This window comes from Trichechus manatus, unplaced genomic scaffold, assembly GCF_000243295.1.
Source record: "Trichechus manatus latirostris isolate Lorelei unplaced genomic scaffold, TriManLat1.0 scaffold00021, whole genome shotgun sequence".
In the NCBI taxonomy this organism is placed as follows: Eukaryota; Metazoa; Chordata; class Mammalia; order Sirenia; family Trichechidae; genus Trichechus; species Trichechus manatus.
Window position 1 is genome coordinate 10,184,781 of NW_004443957.1, and position 26,801 is coordinate 10,211,581.

The 26,801-nt window shown below is 37.1% G+C and overlaps 2 protein-coding genes across 2 annotated transcripts in view; both read right to left on the reverse strand.

Annotated features, from left to right (window-relative positions):
* The window catches only part of SLC9C2 (solute carrier family 9 member C2 (putative)), a 132,620-nt gene extending 119,171 nt beyond the window's left edge, over window positions 1-13,449 (reverse strand). The window contains exons 1-3 of the mRNA XM_023728157.1: window positions 13,326-13,449; window positions 10,915-11,015; window positions 8,524-8,652 (exon numbers count right to left, since the gene is read on the reverse strand). Coding sequence (XP_023583925.1) covers window positions 8,524-8,652; window positions 10,915-11,015; window positions 13,326-13,449 — 354 coding nt within the window. The remainder of the gene's footprint in view (window positions 1-8,523; window positions 8,653-10,914; window positions 11,016-13,325) is intronic.
* A 10,533-nt stretch (window positions 13,450-23,982) lies between these two features.
* The window catches only part of ANKRD45 (ankyrin repeat domain 45), a 30,116-nt gene continuing 27,297 nt past the window's right edge, over window positions 23,983-26,801 (reverse strand). The window contains exon 4 of the mRNA XM_012554498.2: window positions 23,983-24,194. Coding sequence (XP_012409952.1) covers window positions 24,160-24,194 — 35 coding nt within the window. The 3' untranslated portion in view covers window positions 23,983-24,159. The remainder of the gene's footprint in view (window positions 24,195-26,801) is intronic.

Here is a 26,801-nt window from a genome sequence, read left to right on the forward strand (position 1 = left end):
ACATGCAAGCCACCACAGTACAACAAACTGACAGATGGGTGTTGGATCTATGAAATAAAGGTAATAATAATGCCTATCTAATAGAGCTGTTGTAAGGATTAAAAGAATTAATACATATTGCTTCCATGCAACCTAATTTGACTCTAGAAGAAAGATATGAAAAAATGTTATTTTATGTAGTTGTCATACCATGCTAAAAGACCAGATGATTTGAATATATACTTTCTTTAACTTTGAAGCCTGGAGTTTTTTGTTTGTTTGTTTTTGTTTTTTAGGAATTAAAAAAATAAGGAAAGGCATAGAAAATATTATACCAAATATAACTCCAGTGCCCACCACCTAAAATTAAAATTAAATTTAAAATCATTTGCATTTTTCATTTAATTTATATTCCCAGCCAATTCCATTAACTTTTTCCTCTGTTTCCCTCCTTCTTGATTTATTCTCTTCTTTTTCTGAAGCGTATCCACAAGTATCTTTCTGAGAAAAGGTGTATTTGAAAATGTCTTTATCTAACCTTAAATCGTTTATTTGGGTTTAGAATTCTTAGTTAAAAATAATGTTCCTCAGCAGTTTTAATGCAATGCTCCTTTGTCTTCTAGTTTCCAGTACTGCTGCTAAAATTTTCATGCCATTCTGATTCTTGATCCTGAGTATAGGATCTATCTCTCTCTCAAAACTTTAGGATCTCGTTTTATTCCTAATTTCCTGAAATTTTACAATAATGTGGCTTAGTGTGATGTGGGTCTTTTAAATATTACTGGCTTACACACCCTGAGCTCTGAAATATACAGTATGTGTGTGTGTACATGTGTATCCATGTCTTTACTTTTGGGAATTATTCTATATTATTCTTTATTAGCTTCTTCCATTTGTTTTTCTCCCTCTGGAAATGATATTAGTTGAATGTTAGCCCTTATCTATTAATCCTCTAATTTTCTTATATTTTTTTATTTTCCATCTTGTCTTTTTTTTTCTACTTTCTGTAAGGTTTCTACAACTTTCCTTACAACTGTCTTATTGAATTAATTCATTTCAACTATCATATTTTCAGTTTTCAAGATTTCTTCCTGGTTCTTTGCTTCTTTTTATACTATCATGCTTTTATTTCACAGAGCCTTGTTTCTCTACAGCTATTAATTATATATATTTGGAAGTCTTTTTTCTATCCCTTATTTTTATAATGAATGAATGTTGTTTTTATCAAAAGCTTTTTCTATACCTATTGAGATGATCATATGGCTTTTATTCTTAACATGAGTTATATTAAGAGTTTTTTTTTAATGTTAAATCAACCTTACAGTTCTGAGATAAACACAACTTGGTCATAATTTTATATTTTATATGTTACTAGATATATTGTGCCAAAAATTTTTGTAAGATTTTTGCAAGTATTTTTGTGAGTGAGATTAGCCCATAATGTTCTTTTTCTTACTATTTTTGGCTAGTTTTGGTATAAAGGTTATACAGGCCTTATAAAATAAATGTGGGAGGGTTCCCTGTTTTATTCTTGCCTTTAAGACGTACAATTGAAGTTATATTTCATATTGATTAATAGAAAATAGTCTGTGGCTCATGTTTACTTTTTAAGAATTTTTATCTACTGGTTCAATTTTTTAATAGTTATAGGACTATTTAGGTCTCTAGAGTGAGTTTGGTAAATTATTTGTTTTAGTAATTTTTTATTTTGTCTAAGTTTTTAAATGCTTTTGCTGAAGAATAAAGAAAATAAGGCCTCAAAACCTGAGGGATGCAGTTACAGCTCTGCATAGAGGGTAATTTGTAATTTTAAGCACATATATTAGAAAAAATAAAAGTTGAAAAATTCAATGAATGAATTAAACAGCAGATTAAAACCTGCTGCTGCCGAGTTGATATCGACTCATAGCGACCCTATAGGACAGAGCAGAACCGCCCCCATAGGGATTCCAAGGCTGTAAATCGTTACGGAAGCAGACTGCCATATCTTTCTCCTGCAGAGTGGCTGATGGCTTGGAACCACCGACTTTTCAGTTAGCAGTCAAGTGCTTAACCACTGCACCACCAGGACGCCTAAGAGCTAAATTTGAGGGAATTACTTAGAATATACAGCACAGAAAAATAAAAAATAGATGGAGAAATAAAAGACATGGAGAACATGATGAGAGGTCTTACATACAACTAGTGGGAATTCAAGGAGTAGAAAATGGAGTATAGAAAATATTTAAAGAGTAATATCCAAGATCCATCTGACATCAGCAATGATAGCCCTCATTCCACATACTCTTCTGAATTTGGCTTGAATTTCTGGCAGTTCCTTGTCAATGTCTTGCTGCAACCATTTTTGAATTATCTTCAGGAAAACTTTACTTACATGTGATACTGATGATACTGTTTGATAATTTCCACATTTTGTTGGATCACCTTTCTTTGAAATGGGAACAAATATGGATTTCTTCCAGTCAGTTGGCCAGGTATCTATCTTCCAATTTCCTGGCATAGAAGAGTGAGCACTTCCAGTGTTGCATCTGTTTATTGAAAGATCTCAGTTAGTATTCCATCGATTCCTGGAGCTTTTTTTTTCGCCAATACCTTTTTTTTTTCGCCAATACCTTCAGTGGAGCTTGAACTTCTTCCTTCAGTACCATCAGTTCTTAATCATATGCTACCTCCTGAAATGTCTGAATGTCGACCAATTCTTTTTGGTAAAGTGACTCTGTGTATTCCTTCCATTTTCTTTTGATGCTTTCTGCATCTTTCAATTTTCTTAACCCATAGAATGCTTCAATATTACAACTCAAAGCTTGGATTTTTTTCTTCAGTTCTTTCAGCTTAAGAAATGCTGAGTGTGTTCTTCTTTCTTGCTTTGCTAATTCCAGGTCTTTGCACATTTCATTATACTTTACTTTGTCTTCTCAAGCTGTCCTTTGAAATCTTCTCTTCAGCTCTTTTACTTCATCATTTCTTCCCTTCTCTTTAGCTACTCTACATTCAAAAGTAAGTTTCAGAGTCTCTTCTGACATCCATTTTGGCCTTTTCTTTCTTTTCTGTCTGTTTAATGACCTTTTTCTTTCTTCATGTATGATATCCTTGATGTCATCCCACAGCTCGTCTGGTTTTCACTCATCAGTGTTCAGTGCATCAAATCTATTCTTGAGATGGTCTCTAAATTCAGGTGGGATTTACTCAAGGTCATATTTTAGGCTCTCATGGACTTGTTTTAATTTTACTTAGCTTCAGCTTGAACTTGCATATGAGCAATTGATGGTCTGTTCCTCAGTCAGCCCCTGGCCTTGCTCTGACTGATGATATTGAGCTTTTCCTTCATCTCTTTCCACAGATGCAGTTGATTTGATTCCTATTTATTCCATCTGGTGAGGTCCACACGGATAGTTGTTATGCATGTTGTTGAAAAAGGTATTTCCAATGAATAAGTTGTTGGTCTTGTAAAATTCTATCATGCCATTTCCGGCATCACTGATAGCAGAGAATACCAGAAAAGCATTTACATGTGTTTTATAGACTATGCAAAAGCATTTGACTGTGTAGATCATAACAAATTATGAATAACATTGTGAAGAATGGGAATTCCAGAATACTAATTTGTGCTCACATGGAACCTGTATATAGACCAATGGCAGTCATTTAAACAGAACAAGAGGATAGCACATAGTTTAAAATCAGAAAAGGACTACGTCAGAGCTGTAACTTTTCACCATACTTATTCAATCTGTACGCTGAGCAAATAATCTGAGAGGCTGGATTATATGAAGAAGAACGCAGCATCAGGATTGGAGGAAGACTAATTAACAACCTGTGATACACAGATGACACACTTTGCTTGCTGAAAGAGAAGAGTACTTGAAGCACTTACTGATGAAGATCAAAGACTATATAGCCTTCAGTATGGATTATACCTCAACATAAACAAAACAAAAATTCTCACAACTGGGCCAATAAGCAACATCATGATAAATGGAGAAAATATTAAAGTTGTCAAGGATTTCATTTTACTTGGATTCACAATCAGTGCCCATGAAAGCAACAGTAAAGAAATCAAACGACATATCGCACTGGGCAAATTTGCTGCAAATTTGTTAATTTTCTTAAGTGTTAAAAAGCAAAGATATCACTTTGAGGACTAAGGTGCACCTGACCCAAGCCATGGTATTTTCATTCACCTCATATGCATGCGAAAGCTGGACAATGAATAAGGAAGACCAAAGAAGAATTCGTGCCTTTGAATTATGGTGTTGGCAAAGAATATTGACTATACCATGGACTGCCATCAGAATGAACAAACCTGTCTTAGAAGAAATAGAGCCAGAGTGCTCCTTGGAAGCAAGGATGGTGAGATTTCATCTCACATAATTTGGACACGTTACCTGGAAGGACAAATCCCTGGAGAAGGACATCACGCTTGGTAAAGTAGAGGGTCAGCAAAAAACAGGGAGACTCTCCACAAGATAGATTTACACAGTGGCTGCAACAATGAACTCAAACATAGCAGTGATTGTGAGGATGGCCCAGGACCAGGCAGCATTTCGTTCTGTTATACATAGGGAAGCTATGAGTTGAAACTGACTGCACGGCACCTAACAACAACATAGCTGAAATGTATCTAAAATTGAGGAAATATATTAATCGTCAGATTTAGGGAGCATAAGAAGTCTCAGTCTGGGTAACTAAAATGATATCCACACTCAGAAACATCACAAGGGAACTACAGAACACCAAAGAGAAAGAAATATTAGAGAAAAAACAGGATCTACAAAAGAATGACAAGTAGATCAATAGCAGTTTTCTCAAAAGCAACAATAAACCTCAGCTATTATTCAAACTGAGGCAAAATAAATACATTTTCAGAGAAACAAAGACCTTGGAAAGTGTAACTCACAGGCTTTTGAGGAAAAAACACGAAAAGTATGAATTCAAGAAGAAGGAAGCTGAATCCAGAAAGAATGAGTAGAATTAAGAAGCAATAGTGAGCAAAGAAATTGGTAAGATGTGGACACATTTAAAGAAACATTAGTACCTAAGACATTTACAATGATAGAAATAAGAATGATGACTAATTTCAGGAATGGTAGTACTAGGTCAATAATGTGGTAATATGTAAGATGCAAAGAAAGGACTGGAGTTAAAGCATTCTAAAGTTCTTACATTATTTGGAGGAAGGTAGCGATATTGATTAGCTTTAGACTTGATAAATAAAATATGATTATTAAAAATTTAAGTGTAAAATATGTATGTGGAGCCACTAAAAGAATTGCATTATTTAGGAATACAGTAATTTTGGCTGTGTATAACAGAAAACACCATGTATAGTGTCAATAAATGGGAGTTTTAGTTTTTTCAAGTTATCGTAAGTCCAGAGTAAGCAAACTTATGCTGGTATGGTGGCTCCCCAATGTCCTCAAAGACCCAGGCTCTTTTTCTCTTTCTGTTCAACCATCTTTAGTGTGTGACCTCATGCTCATCACTTCAAAATCTCTGAATGGATATTCCTCCTCCAACCCATTGAAGGTTTCCAGGCAGAAACCGAAAAAAAGCACGTCAGATGATTTGGTCTTCTTATTAAGTGCTTTCTAGAAACCTTATTCAGTAAATGTTTGTATACATTTCATTGATCAAACTGAGGTTACTATAGCTGTCGGGGATGCTGGGGAATGTAGTATTTATACTGGGCCCACTGCCACACCATACAAAAATTGGCAAGTTTCTGTTAGTGAGAAAGAAAGGAAGAATGCATATTAGATAGACAATCAGCAGTATCTGCCACCAAAGTAGAAATGTAAAACTTTTAAACCAGCAGAATGAAAAAAAAAGGGGAGAGGGTAAAGAAAGCTGAATCAATTCAATTGAATGACAAGAGAAGACTGCATGAGAAAAAGCAAAAGAAAAACATGGTAAATACAAAGTACAAAATAATATGTGAAAAATAAATCCAAGTCTATTTATTTTGTTATTTAAATTTACTTTTAATATACATGAAGTAAGGTTCACTCTTTTGGTGTATAGGTATATGCACTTCCACAAATGCATAGTAATGTAACCACCACCACAATTAAAAAATAAAACAGATCCATCACCCCAAAAAATTTCCTCATGCTACCTCTTGGTAGTCAACTCCTTTCCCCACCCCTAATCCCTGTTAATCAATGATCTGTTCTCCAGCCCTATAGTTTTGCCTTTTCCAGAAGGTCTATAAAAGTAATTATTCAACACGTAGCCTTTTAAGTCTGGCTTTGTTTCTCTTATAATGAATTTGAAACTCTTCCATGTTGTGCCTATCAATACTTAGTTCATTTTTATCACAGAGTAATACTCCATTGTAAGAATGTACCATAATTTGTTTATCCATTCACCAGTGGAAGGACATTTGGGTTGTTTCTAGACTTTAGAGTTTATGAATAAAGATGTGATAAAGATTTGCATAGAGGTTTTGGTGTGAACATAAATTTTCATTTCTCTTGGGTAAATATATAGACGTGAGATTGCTGGGCCATATGGCAAGTGTATGTTTAACTTTATAAGAAACTGTGAAACTGTTCCCAAAGTGGCTGTACCATTTTGCGTTTTCACCAATAATGTATGAAAATTTCAGTTTCTCTGCATCCTCATCAGCAATTGGTATTACTGGGTTTGATGCCATTGTCATTGCTACAGTTGCCAATCTAGTAGATGTGTAGTAGTATTTCGTTGTGGTTTTAATTTAGATTTCCCTAATGTAATGTGATGCTGAACATCTTTCCAGGTGCTTATTTTCCATCCGTATATCTTCTTTGGTGAAGTGTTTGTTCAAATCTTTTGTCCTTCTAAAGCTATTTTTTACCACATTAAATATTAATGGACTAAAATTAGTTTTCAAAAACCCTATGAAAAATTTCTACTCTGTAACACATGGTGTCGCCATGAGTTGGAATCAACTAGACAGCAACGAGTTTGGTTTTGGTTAAACATAAAGACACCAAAATCTTGAAAGTGAAAGAATGGAAAAATTATAGCAAGAAAATACTAAACAAAAGAAAGCTGGTATAGCTATAGTTAACCAAAAAAACCAAGCCCATTGCTGTCAAGTTGATTCTGACTCATAGCAACCCTATAGGACAGAGTACAGCTGCCCCATAGAGTTTCCAAGGCTGTAAATTCTTATGGAAACAAACTGCCACATCCTTCTCCTGAGGGGCGGCTGGTGGTTTAAACCTCTAACTTTCGGTTAGCAGCCAAGCATTTAATCTCCGTGCCATTGGGGCTCCCCATAGCTGTAGTAATACCAGATAAAATTAACTCTAAGGCAAAAATATCATTTAGGATAAAAGACTACCTAAATAATGACATTGAATGTATATTTCTGATGATGGGATAATTTGGAATAATATAGCAAGAATGGTTGCACGACTTGAAGAATGTAATCAATGTTACTGAATTGCACATGTAGAAATTGTTGAATTGCTGTATGTTTTGTTATGTATATTTTCACCACAATTACAAAAAGAGTACTTAAATAATGACAAAAGAAAATAAGTAACTGGAAAAATAAAAATACTTGTAGGCACTTAATAATAGCTTCTATTTATATAAAGTAAAAACGGACAGAATTGCAAGGAGAAATTGATAAATTCACAGTCATAGTGAAAGCTTGTTAGAATGAGCTGAAAAACAATATTGGCAAGGATATAGAAGACTGAACTTCACAATTAACAAGTATGTTCTGCTGAACAAATTTAGACTACTGCACTCAACAATTAGAGAATATATACTCTCATAAAACAAACATAGAACATCTGGGAAAATTGATCATATACTAGGTCACAAAGTAAATCTTCACAAACCACAAAAAGCTGATATACAAACCACATTCTCTGATCACAATGTGATAGCAGAAACCATAATAAAAGCCATATCTTGGGATTTTAAAGCAACTTCTAAATAATGGTCAAATAAAATGTTATAACAAAAGTGAAAACACTACAAATGTGGGATGCAGCTAAAAGTACAGTTACAGGAAATTTTTAAACCTAAAATGCACAAAATAGAATAGAAAAAAGACTAAAAATCAATCAGCTAAGTATTCACTCAAGATGCTCTAAAAAGAAAAAGAGAATAAAACCAAAGAAAGTACAATGTTATTTGAAAGGGCCAATAAAATAGTCTGGCAAACATACTTAACAAAAAAGAGAGAGGGCACAAATCAAACAATCTCAGCAGTTTATACAGGGGCAAATCTTTAGATGGAGTGGAAATGAAGTCAGTTGTGGGATTAGAACCCAGGTTCTGCCATTTATCAGCCTTGTGACCTCTGGGTTTCAGTTTGCTCATGTAAAACAGGGATAACATTTACTCAGTGCCAGTCACAGCGGTTACTCGGTAGATATAAATATTCCCCCTCCCCTTCACTTTCTTTAATTACTGGTTCTATAGAATGCGGAGGGTGGACAACCAAAAATGTGAGATTTTATTAGTCTTGTGTATAGAATCATATTCTCTATCAACATAAATAAGCAAAAATTGACCTTCATTTGTTTCAGAATGTATACTTACCTGCCAAAATACATTCTTAAGTATATAAAAGTCCACATCCAAAGCAGCCACAAATATAATTATAGGCAAAAAATAACAATAAAGTGAAAAACTTGGTGTTTTTAGAAGAGGGTAGATGATTCTGTGAATCTAAAGTAACAAACACAAACAAAAAAGTTAGTCTGCTGCCATTTTTAAGTACTAGAAATTAGGATGATGCAATACTGGGGAAGCCAGCACAACTTGTACAAGGAAAGGTCATGGAAGCTCAATAGACACATCCAAACTCCCTGAGTGACCGAATTGCTGGGCTGAGGGCTGTGGGGACCATGGTCTCGGGGAACATCTTGCTTAATTGGCATAACATAGTTTATAAAGAGAATGTTCTACATTGTACCTAGGTGATTAGCATCTGGGGTCTTAAAAGCCTGTGAGCAGCCATCTAAGATACTCCACTGGTCTCACTCCTTCGGAAGCAAGGGAGAATGAAGAAAACAAGATACAAGGGAAAGATTAGTCCAAAGGACTAAGGGACCAGAACTACCACAGCCTCCACCAGACTGAGTCCAATACAACTAGCTGCTGCCCAGCTACCACCACTGACTGTTCTGACCGGGATCACAACAGAGGGTCCCGGACAGATTGGGAGAAAAATGTAGAACAAAATTCTTACTCACAAAAAAAGACCAGACTTACCGGCCTAACAGAGACTAGAGAAACCCCCAGAGTATGGCTCCTGTACACCCTTTTAGCTCAGTAATGAAGTCACTCCTGAGGCTCACCATTCAGCCAAAGATTAGACAGCCCCATAAAACAAAATGAGACTAACAGGGCACAACAGTCCAGGGATAAGGACTGGAAGGCAGGAGGACACAGGAAAGCTGGTAATAGGGAACCCAAGGTTGAGAAGGGACAGTGTTGACATTTCATGGGGTAGTTAACCATTGTCATAAAACAATATATGTACTAACTGTTTAATGAAAAACTATGTGTTTTGTAAACCTTCATCTAAAGTACAATTAAAAGAAAATACAAAAGAAGAAATTAGGATGATGTTATTTAAATCAATTAAAAATGTTAGAATATTCCAATCTGCAGCTAACGAGACTTTCTACAAGGCCAGTCCTGATAATCCTATGGTAGATTTCTTGGTCTAACCTTCTAGACAGGCTGTAAGTGTGGGCCTCTATTTACCAGAGAATTGTGTGGCTTTGGGCTGCACAAACATTGCTTGTGGTAAATAATCAGTGTTTTCCAAAGTGGTTTCCTATCATTGGTGATCCCCAAGATGATTTTAGAGGTTCACAGATAAGTTTTTTTTTTTTTTATTTGACTATTAGGTATTTATTTTAATGTGCATTGTAGGGAAGCTGGGAGTACCTTGCACAGATACTTGTACTTTCACAGACATTATTGCTTAGGATTTAAAAATCTCTAAGCGAGTCATGTAGATAAAAATAATACATAGAGAATAGTACAGATTATGTATATAGGACACAAATCATGAAGGTTGCACACAGATGAATAGAAAGCACTTACAACAATGACTGAAGCTCTGTAAACAGTCCCTTCTAAAAAGTTTATTTTGGTCCAATCGATAGTTTAATCTTCATTACTTAACCTCCCTGTGCCTCTATTTCCTCATCTGCAAAATGGGAATAATGTACCTATTCCATTGGGTGGTTGTGAGGATGAATGAACTAACTCACAAGTTAATAATAAGTTAATAAATATGAAGTGCTTAAAAGGGAGCACATAAAAAACATTCCAAAAAGTGTTAGCTAGTATAAGTAGTAGCACTTCAGAAAAACAAAAGGCTTTTATAATCTTAAATAAGTACAAGGATTATCTCCATTTTTAAAAAATAAAGGAATGAGTGGAGGTAAATTGTTATTGCTCACATTACTATGCATTTGAAATCAAGAATTAAAACAAATTAATACAAATTTTCTTGTATTTATATATTATGTGATGCATGTTTACGTTTAATCTGGCAGTAAGAAAGGGATAACCATGCCTCATCATAAAAATAGCCGCTGTTTTTTATAACTAGAGTCTCCACAGGTATTAAAGAAAACAGGTGGGAAGAAGCCAGTATATGTGTGTGTGGCGAAGGGTGGAGGGAGGTAGAGAAACAAGAGCAAGGACTCAAAGGCAGATGGAGAAGAATCCAAGAATGAAATCAAATTTTCCTCACTTCCAAATTTAGTGCTTTATCTTAAGCTTCCCTCAATTATATGTCTCCTTCATCAGGTGGTTTCCCATTTTTTTAAATTTTTAATACCAGTTGAAATTTTTTGAGTAAATGTTCACATAAAAAAAATCCATACTTTCAGGGATGGGAGTAGGAATGGACCTTGTTTTCAGTCTTTGTCCTTTAATTTATTCTCTAATGTATTGTACACACAGTACCTCAACAAATCTGTGGGCCAGTTGTCCTAGTACAAATCCTGATAGAGAAAGAATTGACAAGACAATGACTTCAGAATTCTTTGCACACGCTCTCAAAAATCCTAAAGAAATACATGTATGTGTTATTTAGACATAACTTATAGTTTTAAAACATATTATTATTTCCTTTCTCTAGTTATTTAATGTAAAACTTCCTCTGAGTGTCATATTATTATGGATGAATAATTGACAGCTGTTACAAATACCATCTCTTAACTATAAGACTGTCTTTTAAGATACACATAATGAGGCATCTCTCGCAGGGGAATCTGGAAAATTTTGAAGTTCCAACAACCTTCCATATGCCCACCCAATGGCACATTAGGATCACTGAATGAGAGTATCTTACACAGATCTGATGGTGAGAAATTGTGGAAAGCCAAATTTCATATCTACATAGTATGTCTTATCTTAATTACCCATCCTAAGCTATAGCAGTTCTATAGAGCACAGTTCTACTGTGCACAACTGGGGTCTCCATGAATCAAAACTGACTCAACCACAACTAACAACAGCAAGCTACAGCAACATATGTACTATAAAACAAACAAACCCATTGCCGTTGAATCGATTTCTACTCATAGTGACCCTGTAAGACAGAGTAGAACTGCTCCATAGGCTTTCCAAGGCTGTAATCTTTACGGAAGCAGACGGCCACATCTTTCTCCAGAGGAACAGCTGGTAAGTTCCAACTGCTGACCTTTTGGTTAGCAGTTGAAAGCTTAACCACTGAGCCACCAGGGCTCCTATATGTACTATCGTTTTCCTTAAAGCCAGCAATATTTTTAACTGAGGTCCAACTAAAAGGGAAAACTGCATTCACCAAGCAAGTAACAAAAGACATTTGTTATTCTCTATCCATATGCATTGTCTTGTCTTGAAACTCTCTATCCTGTCCAAGATTATTCAATTAATTCCTCCAGAGGCAACCTATAGACTATAATCCAACTAATTTATGCCTGGGGCAAGAGTCATTGGGAGCCCAGCTTCTACATTTCCCAGTTGTAGGTCAAGCCAACTCAGTAAACATTTATTGAATACTTCTTATGTGTAAGGTTAAGTGAAGAAATGTTCCTCAAACCATTTCTGCAATCCCTTTACTGGTGGAGCACTTGTCTCTTTGTAACTAACTATAAAGGATCTAGAGCTAGTGAAGTTCATGGTGGCCAACACCTTAAGGTACCAAAAAGGACTACGGTCGTTAGTGGGTATTTTAAAGACCCCCAGAGAAAGCAATTTCATTTCCTAACACAATGAGTAAAACTGAAGAAATTCCTTAGGTATATTTGCTTGTTTGTTTCTTTATTTTCTTCCTAGTTCTAGAAAGAATTTTAAAACAGCTGACATTTTCCCAAATAAATTTTCTTTTATGGGATTTTAGAAGTTTTTCTCTGATTACTAACACTGTGGTTGTGACTATCCTATTTTATCTGTATGAATATCATTCACAATACCTGTTGAATTCTTCATTATTATGAATTATTAATTATTATTTAAGAGGACCTTATTTGCAAAGCCTTTCCTAATTCCCCTTTTAGGATTGGTGGTGTATCTTCTCTATAGAAAAATCACATCAAAAACCATATAGAACAGACAAACTTGATGAAGTCAACTCTGTGAATTGTGGAGTGTATGTCTGGGTTCCATCTATCGATTTCCTCCACGTGCCCTCCCCTAAACCCAGATTATTTTGGTCAGGCTAGGCCTGGTCAGGCAGGCAGTGTAAGGCTCTCCCTCATCTTTGTTACCAGAGCATCTTGACTATATCTTTACAGTTATACTTACCACATTGCATTGTAATTATCTGTCGGCTCCCAGGAGAGAGCTGTTTGAGGTAAGGGACTGTCTTATTCCCTTTATATCCTCAATGCCTACCACACTGCCATGCTCAGCAAAAGTTAATAAATAAGGCAACCCAAGGACAAGAAATGAGAGGGTTGACATGTCGTGGGGTTGTTAACCAATGTCATAAAACAATATGTGTACTAATTGTTTAACGAGGAACTATTTGTTCTGTAAACCTTCATCTAAAGTACAATTATAAAAAAAAGTTAATAAATAAAGACACTAAACCAAAACCAAACCAAATGCGTTGCCATCGAGTTGATTCCAACTCATAGCAATTCCATAGCCAGAGTAGAACTGCCCCATAGGGTTTCCAAAGAGAAGCTGGTGGATTCGAACTGCTGAGCTTTTGGTTAGCAGCAGAGCTCTTAACCACTGCACCACCAGTGCTCCAGTACAGACATTACTTATAATTAAATTAAACTAGATTGACAGCATTCTCACATCTTAATCATTTCATCAGACCCCTTATTTTGATGTAGTTGTAAAGAGCAGAGAAGGGATGAGATTTAAAAACAACCACCTACCTCCTAAAACAATAATGAAACATACAAGCATTGTGAAATGTGTCTCTCCCTGGTGGTAGATAGCGGCCCTCCCGCAGAGTATATCCATCTGAGTATCATCTTTTTTTATGCTGGAAGCATTCATTTTGCCTCTGTTTTTTCAGTTCTAACTTGAATTAATATGTGAGTTATTCATTGACACTTTCACTATTCCAGACTAATCTGTTAAAAAAAGAAGAAAAAACTCATTGCCTTCGAGTCAATTCCAACTCATGGCAACCTATGTGTTACAGAGTAGAATTGCACTCCATTGGGTTTTCTTGGCTGTAATCTTAAGGGGACCAGATTGCCAGGCCGTTTTCTGATGTACCGCTGGATGGGTTCGAACTGCCAACCTTTAGGTTAGTAGTTGAGCACAAACCATTTGCACCACCTAGGGACCTAACCTGTTATAATATGTGTAAAGAAGAAAATGAGACCAGTCAGAACCCAATTTATTCACACTTTTTCTACCTAGAATTGTACCACACTTAGACCTAAGCACCTTTGTTATTGCCACAGCACACGCATTACTCCCTCCAGTTCTACCTCTGGCTTCAACAGGACTTAATAGGAACACTAAAGTGTTTCTTCTTCATGTTGCTGCACGTGGTGTGTGTGTGTGTGTGTTTGTGTGTTGATTGTTGCACTCACGATTGTCATGATATGCTGTGTTTGCCTTCCCCATTGAACTGTGAGTGTCTCAAAGGCCAGAGTTAAATATTAATTTTCTTTAAGGCCATGTACATAGTATGTGGCACATAGTAAGCTCTCCACAAGTATTTGGTGAACTGAACTCTTTGAGGGGGAAGGAGCAAGGATAAATGTTATGTTCCTGGTTTTCCTTGTGTACAAATCATTCTGGAATTCCCTTGTACTATTCCATCCCCATACCCCCTTTTTCCTCACTCAGCCCCCTCCAAAATATAAAATGGCAAATGGGAAATGAGGTCAAAGTTGAGTCACACCAGTTAAGATTGAGGGTGGGAATGGGGGTGAGTAACCTAATAACAAAGGAAAGGACTAAAGTTGAGTTAATTAGGAACTAAGTCCCCTTTCCTCCAAGCAACGTAGCCTGACAACAGGGTACATGGTTTGGCAAGTGAATAACAGGCTGGATTTCAGCCCCAAAACCCCACCTCGGCTGGTGCCCTTGTGTAAGACATAACGTGCACAAATATACGTAGTGTTCCTGAGGAGGACTTGTTCTGTTTTATTTTTCCTTGCATCTAGCCTTAACCTAAAAACTTCTAGAGGTTCCTGAAGTATCCCCAATAATATTTAGAACTCATCTTTTCGTCACTTGTTTTGTACTTGTTTGGTCTACATGTCACAATTCTGGTGTGAAGCAGGGGGTGAGCCAGAAAGGCAATTCAAAGCGCTACATCTCCAGATGACTTCATCTGTCCCCCAAGTAGCCCTTCAGGTTTCTGGCTTCTCCAAACCCTTCTATCCCCACTTTTCATTATAGCATCACCCTCAAATCAAGCTCCTCCCCAAAATACCAAGATCGGTGATATCTTCTTCCAAGCATAAGCTGGTTCAAAGTTGAAACCAAGATGAAGGCTCTTGAAAATCACAAAGAACAAATGCTCGGCTCTGCGTCCGTTTGCCAGGGACAGTACTGCCAACTGATCATTCACACTGAAAGCCATGCCCTTGCCTACTTCTCATTGGTTTCTGGCCAACTTGCTTTCATTCTGATTGGCTACATATGTTATCCTTACCTCCAATCCAGAAGAAGTTAAGTGATCCAGTTCCAAGGAAGCTTGCGTTTCATAATGTTCAAGCTGTGTCTATACCCACAACTGTTTTAACTGATGTTTTTTCTCCCTGATATGATAACTGAAATAGTCAAAGACATTGATCATGTAGACAGAATCTCCTTCTGTATGTTTTTTATATACTCTGTGTTTCTTTCCCCAACCTTATCCAGTTGAGGAAGAGCCTAACCCTCTTCAGTGTTGTCTTGTTTCCCTTCTGACTCTTTTTCATTTTCTTTCTCTCTCTCCTTTTTCAATGTTTCTCACTCCTATTCCCCTAACTCCTGTTGTCATTGGGTTTTTGGTTTGCTTTTAACATTTTCTTGTGCTTTAGGTGAAGTTTACAGAGCAAATTAGTGTCCCATTCAATAATTTTATACACAAATTGTTCTGTGACATTGGTTGCAATCCCCACAATGAGTCAGCACTCTCCCATTAGTACCCTGAATTTCCCGTTTCCATTCCTCTGTTTTTCCTGCCCCTTCCTGCCTTCTCATCTTTGCTTTTGGACAGATGTTGCCCTTTTAGTCTCATATAGATGATTGTTCTAAGAATAATTTTCCTCACAGGTGTTATTGTTTATTTTTTAGGCCTGTCTATTATTTGGGTGAAAGGTTATCTCTAGGAGTGGCTTCAGTTCCAAGCTAGAAGGGAGTCTAAAGGCCATAGTCTCTGGGGTTCCTCTAGTCTCTATTGGACCAGTAAATCTGGTATTTTTTATGAATTTGAGTTTTGCCCTACATTTTTTTCCCACTCTAATAGGGACCTTCTATTGTGATCCTGCTCAGAGTGGTCAGTAGTGGTAGCCGGGCACCATCTAGTTCTTCTGGTCTCAGGCTAGCGGAGGCTGTGGCTCCTGTGTTCCATTAGTCCTTTGGACTAATTGCTTCCTTGAGTCTTTGATTTCCTTCACTCTCCTTTGCTCCAGATGGAAAGAGACCAATAGTTGTATCTTAGATGGCTGCTCACGAGCTTTTAAGACCCCAGACACTACTCACCAGAGTAGAATGTAGAATATTGTCTTTATAAACTCTGTCATGCCAAATGACCTAGATGTACCCTGAGACTATGGTCCTTAGCTTCAAGCCCAGTAATTGAGTCCTGTCAGGTGTTTTGTTATGTCTAGGAAGCTTCCATGACTGTGCCCCCATGTGCTCTATTATATATATGAGTATAGATTCAACACATACAAATATATGTATAGAAATATCCATAGTCAAATCTATATATGCATGTGGATGTACTCCCATATGCCCACCCACACCTTGCAGGATTGTGTATGTTATAGTATTTACCATAGCTGCCTTTTATTCTTGCATACCTCTCAGTGCCTTTGTTTGCCTTGGTCGTGTTGTGTTGATTTCCCCCTTATTGTGTATTACCATACCCCTCACAAAAGTTATCACGTGTCCACTGTCTAGTTAGTGATTTTCTCTCCCTATCCTCCCATTCCTGGTAACAATCAAAGAATGTTTCTTTCTGTGTGTAAACCTTTTCTTGACTTTTTATAATAGTGGTCTCATACAATATTTGTCCTTTTGTAATTGACTTATTTCACTCGGCATAATGTCCTCCAGATTCATCCATGTTGTGAGATGTTTCATGGATTCATCATTATTATCATTCATAGTATTTCACTGTGTGTGTGTACCACAGTTTGTTTATCCATTCATCCGTTGATGCACACTTAGGTTGTTTCCATCTTTTTTGCTATTGTGAATAATTCCGCAATGAACATGGATGGGTGTGCATATGTCTCTTCATGTCACAGCTCTTATTTTTCTAGGATGTATACCTAGGAGTGGGATTGCTGGATCCTATGGTATTTCTATTGCTAGCTTTATAAACACCATAGTGTTTTCATAGTAGTTGTATCATTTTACATTCCCAGCAGCAGTGTATAAGAGTTCCAATCTCCCCCACAACCTCGCCAGCACTTATTGTTTTCTGTTGTTGTTGGTTTGTTTGCTTTTTTGATCAGTGCCATTATTGCCAGGGTGAGATGGTATCTCATTGTAGTTTTGATTTGCATCTCTCTAATTGCTAATGATCACGAGCATCTCTTGTGTTTGTTGTCACTGGCTTTTGATCCTTAATTTGAAGTAACAATGTTACCCATTCTTCACAGAAGGACAAATCGTATCAAATTCTGTAATGCCTAATATATGATATTTTTTGCCTCAAATCCTCACTAAAAATAAATACAGTATAAATATTAAACAAATGAACATTACTCATCAATTCGTAGTTTACTTTCAAGGAAGAGTTATTTTGTGACAATTAGATTCTATCCTCTCATTCCTATGCCACACTAATGAAGGCTGTGACAAATCCTCTTTCCCAGGGCATCAAGGATAATATCACAGCAGCAAGATTACTAAATTTATGATCAATCTTCTCCATTACTATGTATTAAGGAAGCTTTGACAAATCAAAGTCCTAATTCCTACTTGACTAGAGTTGACAGCTCTATGTCTGCGCCACACACCAGCTCCCAAAATATTTGCTTTTCATCAGTGAGGGTAGATTTTGGTACAGCTTGTTGTGGTTCTTTTAAGCCATGAGAACAACTCCTACCATAAATGCCAGGGACAATGTTTTTTAAAAAAAGCTTTCCTAAAACGTATTTATAAGAACAATGATGAATCTGCGAAACATCTCACAACATGGATGAATCTGGAAGGCATTATGCTGAGTGAAATAAGTCAATCACAAAACAGCAAATATTGTATGAGACCACAATTATAAAAACCCAAGAAAAGGTTTACACACAGAAAAAAACAATCTTTGATGATTACGAGGGAGGGGAGGGAAATCCCTATACAGCAAACTAGAGTTAACTTTGGTAAAGGAAAAGACAACCCACAATGTAGGGGAAGTCAGCACAACTTGACCAAGGCAAAGTCATAGAAGCTTCCTAGACACATCCAAATACCTTGAGGGACCAAGTTACTGGGGCTGAGGGCTGGGGACCATGGGCTTGGGTGACATGTAGGTTGATTGGCATAACATAGTTCATAAAGAAAATGTTCTACAACCTACTTTGGTGAGTAGTATATGGGGATTTAAAAGCTTGTGAGCAGCCATCTACGATACATCTATTGGTCCCATCCCATTCGGAGCAAAGGAGAGTGAAGAGAACCAAAGACACAAGGAAAATATTAGTCCAAAGAACTAAAGGACCACTTGAACCAAAGCCTCCATCAGAGCCCCGAAGAACTAGATGGTGCCTGGCTACCACCACCTATGGCTCTGACAAGGATCATAATAGAAGGTCCTGGACAGATCAGGAGAAAAAAAATGTAGAACAAAATTTAAATTCACAAAAAAAGACCAGACTTACTGGTCTAACAGAGACTGGAGGAACCCCTAAGACTATGGCCCCCAGACACTCTGCTAGCTCAGAACTGAAGGCATGCCCAAAGTCCACCTTTTAGCCAAAGATTAGACCTATCTATAAAACAAATGGAGACCTGGTGGCGCAGTGGTTAAGAGCTCAGCTGCTAACCAAAAGGTCAGAGTTTGAATCCACCAGCCGCTCCTTGGAAACTATGGGACAGTTCTACTCTATCCTATAGAGTCACTATGAGTCGGAATCGACTCCCCAGCAATGGGTATAAAACAAACAATAATACACATGAGGAACGTGCTTCTCAGTTCAATAAAGTATACGAGACTAAATGGGCAACAACCGCCCAAAAGCAAAGACGAGAAGGCAGAAAGGAACAGGAAAACCGGACAAATGGACACAGGGAACCTGGGGTGTAAGGGGAAAGGCGGAGAGTGCCAACATATTGCAGAGATTGCAACCAATGTCATAAAACAAATTGTGTATAAATTTTTGAATAAGAAACTAATTTGTGCTCTAAACTTTCACCTAAAGCACAATAAAATCGAGAAGAAAAAAAAAGTATTCACGGGCTTTCTCCTGAGAAATCCATTCCTTAATCTTTCTCATCTTGTCCTTACTTACCTGTCCCAACTACTAAGTTCACTACCCTTTTTCCCATTTTCACCTTCATCTGATCTATCCTGGTTGTCACCTTCACTCCTCTCAACATGAAGTTTGGTTCTTCCCTCAGCTGCACTGACTCAGATCATTTTGAGCGATGCCCTCCCTGGTTCTATTTAGTTCCTATCCTACTGCCGTCCCTTAGGACACCTAAGCCTTATACGTAGGATTCCAAGTTTTAGTTTCAAAATTCAGATTCTCCATGGCTTCTAGTAAAATTCTCATACTTCAGGAAAACTTGGACAAAATTCATAAAGAGTCAGTTCTGGGTTACATATAGTTCTGACAGCTAAAGATAGCACAGAATTAAAATACAGAGATGACCAAATTTCTCTACCTTTCAACCTTTCCCATAGAGCTTAAAAAAAAAAAAGGCAATAATAAACTTGTATTTCATCATTTTGGGTAAAGCCAGCTAAAACAGATTTTTGTAGCTTTGGGGAGTTGAGGGCTGAGGGCTGCCCAGTGGGTTTTTTCCCACCCCCGTCTTCTGTTAACAGACTCTACCATCTGACTGAGATAGGCACAGTGTGGTTAATCATAGTTCCCCATTCCCCTAACACTATAATTAGTTTAGGGGTGGGCATGGGACTCAGACAGGACCAATCAGATGGTTCCTTGGGTTGATATATACCATTATTGGGAGATAGCTACTCTTTTTACATTTGGATTGGTAAGTTGTGATGATGACTGCCTAGAGCAGCTAGAGGCCATCTTCCTAGTTAAATGGAGAAAGCCCACCTACAGTCTGAAAGACTCAAGGAGGCATCACCTTAGATATTTTGAGATCTTAACAAATAACCTTATAATCCCACCCTGCATTTGATTTTTTCCCAGAAGTCATTTCTTAGTTTGAGAATTTTTTGCCATCTAGAAAGGCTAAGAATGGGGAACAATTTTCAAACCCAGCATGTACTTGCTCCTTTATATTTAACTTTTATTTGAAAACTGAAATGTTTCTTTTCAGCTCTTATCTCTCCCCTCACATTTTACTAGAAGAAGCCAGGTGGCATGGGAGCACTCTACCTGGAAATATCCTTAGCAGGATCATTGAGTTCATTACTTACACAGCAACAGCATTGCCAAACTTACCACCACCACATAACGAGGTCCCCTTTATCCAATTTCCACTAGCATATTCTTCTTTTTCCTATTAACTCCACTAATAAATTCCCAAGGCCTGGTAGAGCAATAGTAAGTGCTCAGCTGCTAACCCAAAGGTTGGCATTTCCAACCCACTCAGCAGTTCTGCGTGAGAAAGACCTGGCAATCTGCTCCCATAAATATTACAGCCTAGACAACCCAGTGGGGCAGTTCTACTCTGTCACATGGGGTCACTAGGAGTGGAAAACTGACTGGATGGCACCTAACAACATTAACCTCCCAGAGGCCCTTAAGGCTTCTGCTAATACTCTACTTGAGCCCTGTGGGCTTTCATTAACACTCTTCTCTAGGCCCTTCCAGCTTCTTCCTACCACCCAGTTCCAAAACCAAATGCCATATATTTTAGGTTTTGATATGTCAATTTCTCACTTCCGGGTTCCAAAACTTGTATCAGTTCTCTATTGCTGCATAACAAAGACAAACAAAACTGAATAGCTTAAAACAACAACGATCATTTATTTAGCTCACAAATCTGCAGTTTTGGTAGGGCACAACAGAGGTGACTTGTCTATGCTCCATACAGTACCAGCTGCGAAGACTTGACTGGAAGATCCACTTCCAAGATGGCTCACTCATATGGCTGGCAAGTTGGTCGTGACTACTGCCTGGCAGTTCAACCAGAGCTGTGGGCTGGGGCCTCAGTTCTTCTCCATGTGGGCCTCTGCACAGGCTGCTTTGCCTTCCACATGTCTGGTTTCTAGGAGTGAGCTTCTCATGAGAACCAGGCAGATGTTGCATCACCTTTTATGATCTAGCCTTGGAAATCACAAAACATCGCTTCCACTGTAGTCACAAGCCTGCCCAGGTTCAAGGGGAGAGAATATAGACCCCACATTTTGTCAAGACTACACTGTATAAAGAACATGTGGGACAGGAGATGTTGGTACAGCCTTCCTGGAAAATCCATATTAGATCAAACATGGGGGTGATTGTCAGACTTTTACAATTTAAGGCATCACATTAACCTAACTCAGCAGTCTGACTGCTTTATCTTAGTCCAGAGCAGTAGTTCTCAAAGGCTGGACCACCGCCCAATTTGGATTCATGATGACATCGTACATGGCAAAATGAGAAAAATAAATATATAGGCGTGTAGTAAAGCTCAATTTTTAAACTTAAAGGCTAGAGCCTTACATCTCCCCTTCTTTTCTGATGTTAAAATGTCTTTTCTTTTATTAAATAATAGTGATAGTAGATATTAATTGTTTTCTTAACGGTGTCATATCAATCCCCTCCACCTCCTTTTTTTTTTTTTACTTTTATTTATTTTTGTTTTTTGATCAATGAAATATGAAAGTCTAAAGAACCACTGTCTAGAAGTTATCATAACATTGAATCCAGCCTTTGCTTGACAACCTCTCAAATAATGTGGAGGCTTTCTTGATTTACTAGCATGCACTCTGAAACAGTAATCACTATGTGGATGTTTAGAAAAAGTCATGCAGTTACCTGTATTACAGCTCAAGCTCAAACCATTAAGGGCATTTTAACTCTCCTGTGACTATAATTCAATGAAACAATAGGTAACAAGAGGTACTATATCTCTCAAAACAGACTAAAGTTATAGATCTACAGGTATAAAGAAATACTCATATCCTTACATCAAAGGAATCCTTGAAGTGAGATCTAGGAATCCCTTGGTAGCCACCACGTTCACATGCCTGAAAAGTAATGTGGTGTTCCAGATGAAGGCTCAGGAAATAGAAAGTTAGAGGAGAAACTATACATAGAGTCATAATGCTGGGTGTGTGTGTGGCTTGTTTACTGGAGGGGTTGGAGTTGAAACGGGGCATTGGCACAAGGCAGATATGGAGATAAGGATTTGGGAGTCACTTTTATAAAGCTGAACAAGCTCTATGGATGAATGAAGAGGTAATAAGTTCTATGAATAAAGTAGTGCCAAAGGAGAAATCATTTCATTATTATTTACTGAGAACTTACTATCTTATAGGCTCTTTAGTTATGAGGAAGAACAAGACAAGGTCCTTATCCTCAAAGAGCTAAAATTCACATGGGGAGAAAACATGTGAACAATTAAATAGAATATAGTATGAGGCTATTAGTACTATGGGTGCCCCAAAGAAGGGAGGATGAGTTTTGCCTAACACTGAGGGTAGGGAAGGTCATGGGGTGGAAAATAATAGATAACATCACCAAGGGTCAGGATTGAATTTTGAGATGTTCCCACAGTTTCAGGATAAGATGAAGAAGAGGAGCTGGGGAAGGAGTTAGAAAGTCATTTGTAAGATAGTAGAGGAATCATACAAGGAGTTTCAAGAAGATAGCATTAGGAAACGTATCAAAAGCTACAAACCTGTTTGAGGATTTAGAATGAGAGATGAATAAAGAAGGAGAGAGAGGTTTATTTTATACTACAAGGTCTCCAGAAATTCCTTGGTTTTATCTAGAAATCTTTGAAGTGAGAACCAGAAATCCTTCACTAATCACCAGAATCACATGTGTGGAAAGTAATGTCATATTCAAGATCAATATTTAAAAAATACAGAGTCAGAGGAGAAACAACAAAAATGGCATCTGGCTTTTTCTTAAATTATTGTAGTGCTTAAGGGCATTGGACTTCTAACAATATATTGTATTAAGAGAATGGAGCAAACACAGATTCCTTCTTTATAACCAGTTCCCACTGAGTCAATTCAGACTCATGGCAACCCCACGTGTGTCAAAGCAGAACTGTGCTCCATAGGATTTTCAATGGCTGGTTTTTCAAAACTAGATTGCCACGTCTTTCTTCTGAGGTGCCTCTGGGTAGACTCAAACCTCCAGCCTTTTGGTTATCAGCTGAGCATGTTAACCATTTGGACCACCCAAGGACTCCTCCTTCTTTGCACTACTCCATAAACACTGGGTCTACCAGAGAAGGTAGTGAGAGTTATTGCTCTGTTCTTTTGCTTAAGGCAATTGAAACTGAGTTGCTTACATATAAAAAGATCTCAAAATTTAAAAATTAGGGAGACAAATTATAAAACTGTTATCTCAAAAACCATGTTTAAGAAAAAGTCAATTGACAAGGTATTATTGAAAGAGTAGTAGAAGGTTCAGGGCTTTATTAGATAAACTAGGAGGGTGTGGGGGGAGACGATTTCTAAATCACCAATATGAAACCAACTCTAAAATTTAAAAGATAAAAATTATAAAAACAGAACAGGAGGAAAACGGGATGGAGTCTAGTTCTATCTATATTACCAAAACTAGAGAATAGGGGAAATCTTATAAATAGAAAACTAAACAGGCTCGTGTTAATTAATTAAAAGATAGAACACAGAGAAATAAAGGGGTTTACTTAGACACTACATCCCACCTTACAGGTGAATTTTAATTTGCACATAAAAAGTAATCGCTGTATAATCAGAGGACCCCAATCCAAATGGTCCTTAATATTTCCTTGCTCCAGAATGTCATTCCATAAGCTTTCCTTTGGAGAGAAGGAGAACAAATTTTTCCTCTAGAAATAGTCAAATATGTCTTTTTTTAATAGAATTCCTCACTTGAATGGACATTTCCTGACTCAATCACACAGAAAATTATTAGATTCTCTAAATAGTTTTAAAAGTCTCCATCTGATCTTTGTGTGTGAGTCATACCCAAGTGCTCTCTGGAAGGAGCACCTGGAACTCACATGGATTGTCAGTAGGGGAGCAGAGGCTAGGCCAGAGAGCCTGGACATAAGCATGCTAAACAGAGTACAACAAAACAAGAGTGATTTAATTTCATACTGAAATATTCTTATAAAACCCCATATCTATTTTCTTCATTTCATGAATAAGTTTTCTTTACAGCTACTAGAAGAAAATATGGCCTTTTACAACATCTATATTCAGTAAGGAGGTATGATTTTGTCTTCTTTTCTGACCATGGCTTAGGTTACCACAGATTTGGCACTCTTTACTTGACCTGAAAGGAAACAGATTTTTAAATTATAGTTAGCTTGCAATATGAAACAAAATGAAGCCAGTTTTTAAAACAGTAGGCATAAAATAAATCAGGACATCCTAGCCTGCATTAGCCATGGAGTTGTTGGTATATCAAATCAAGTATTCATCCCTCCTTTTTTAAATATCTGAAGCTGCACAATCACATTTCCTATATAATCAGTATAATTGTTGCTAGTTCTGCCACTGACTAGAGTAACTTTGTCTTCACCTCCTTCATTATATAGTGAAGTGTTAGTTTAGAGGTTCCATCCAGATCTAACATTCTATGATACAGGAATAAGATGCTGGAGAGGATGTGACAATAGGGGACTTGGGGATACAGGCAATTCTTCCTCACAGGTGAGAAGTGAGGGAGGGTTGCTGGGCCAGGGTAATGGTAGTGATGGAGCAGGGGGAGAAGATGGGAATCAACCAACTATATAATCAATAATTCAAGTCTTAATCATCTCACTGTAGATAGACCAAACTATGGTTATTTCTCTTTCTCTAAACTTCTCTCCCTCTAATCCACTTCACAAGGAAAGCCAGACTATTCTCCCCTACTTAATCCCTCTTCTCTCCTACCCTAAAGGTTTTAATGGCATTCCGCTATCCAGAAAATAAAGTCCAAGCTTCTAATCTTACAATTCAATACTTTTCATAAATGATCACAAGTTAATCCTCCAACCTTACTTTCTACTGTTCCTTAACACAGAATCAACTATAATCACCCAGGTGGGTACTCTCCATGTCCCTATATTTCCACCTTTGACCGTTTTATCATCATATTGTGCTTCCATTCTGAAATTTCCTTCTGATTCCAGTGGGGCTACCCATCCATCCAAGCAATTCCTCTTTCTCCATGAAACTTCCTCTTTCTACTTAGCCTCCTCCGAATATACATACTACTTAGTTTATCTTTTCAGCTCTGCATGTTTTACTAACAAACTAGGTGGTAGGCTCCTTAAAGACAAGAACAGTATAAAGCTTCTGTGTCCTCCAGGATACTAGAGAGAATATAAACATGCTCAATAAATATTAATTATAGATAGCAAGAGATCTTCTGTCACACTACCTAGACAAGGTTAAGTGTCTTAATTTTTTTAAAACCACAGCCCATTTTGATAAACATAAAAATCTTAGGTATCTGGGTATCCACATACAAAAGAATGAAGTTGGACCCCTACCTCACACCATACACAAAAATTAACTAAAATAGACCACAGAACTAAATGTAAGAACTAAAACTATAAAACTCGTAGAAAAAAACATAAGAGTAAATCCTCATGATCTTGAATTAGGTAATGGTTTCTTAGATATGACACCAAAGCACAGCAATAAAAGGAAAAAACAGAAAAACTGAACTTCATCAAAATTAAAATTTTTTTGTTTCAAAGGACATGAGCAAGAAAATGAAAAGACAATCCACAGAACAGTAGAAAATATTTGAAAATCATATCTCCAATAAGGAACTTGTATCCAGGATACATAAAGAACTCTTACAACTCAAAAATTTTTAAAAAACCCAATTTTAAAACCGAGAAAAGATTTGAATGACATTTCTCCAAGTAAGATATACAAACAGCCGGTAAGCACATGAAAAGAAATTTAACATTAGTAGTCATCAGGGAAATGTAAATTAGAACTATGATGTAATACCATTTTACATCCACTCAGATGGCTAAAAAATATACAGATAATAACATGTTGGCAAGGATGTGGAGAAATTGGAACCCTCATACTCTGCTGGTGGGAATGCAAAATTGTACAGCCATTTTGGAAAACAGTATGTCAGTTCCTCAAAAGGTTAAACACTGAGTTAACATTTGACTACATAATTTCTCCAGATATATACTCAAGAGAAATTAAAAACATATGGCCACACACAAATTTTTACACAAATGTTCATAGCAGCAATATTTAAAATAGCCAGAAAGATGGAAACAACCTAAGTGTCCCTCAACTGATAAATGTGTACACAAAATTTATATCCACACAACAGAATATTATTTGGCGGTAAAAAGGAATGAAATACTGATACGTGCTGCAATATAGATGAACCTTAAAAACATTATGCTATGTGGAAAAAGCTAAACAAAAAAGGCCACATATCATATGATTCTATTTATATGAAATGTCATAACAGCCAAATCCATAGAGGCAGAAAGTAGATCAATGGTTGCGAGGGGCTAGGGAGAAGGAGGAATGGGAAGTGACCGCAGATGGGTATGGGGTTTCTTTTTTAGGGTAACCCAAAAAATCCATTGCTGTCAAGTTAAGTCTGACACATAGCAACCCAACAGGACACAGTAGAACTTCCCCATGGGGTTTCTAGGGAGTGGCTGGTGGATTCAAACTACCAACCTTTTGGTTAGCAGCCATAGATCTTAACCACTGTACCACCAGGGCTCCTTTTTAGGGTAGGGTGATAAAAATATTCTAAGATTGGATAGTGGTGATGGTTGCACAACTCTGAATATACTAAAAGCCACTGAAATATATACTTTAAAAGGGTGAATTTTATGGTAGAAGAATTATATCTCAGTAAAGCTGTTATTTAAAAAACAGAAACAAAAAAAAAACTTAG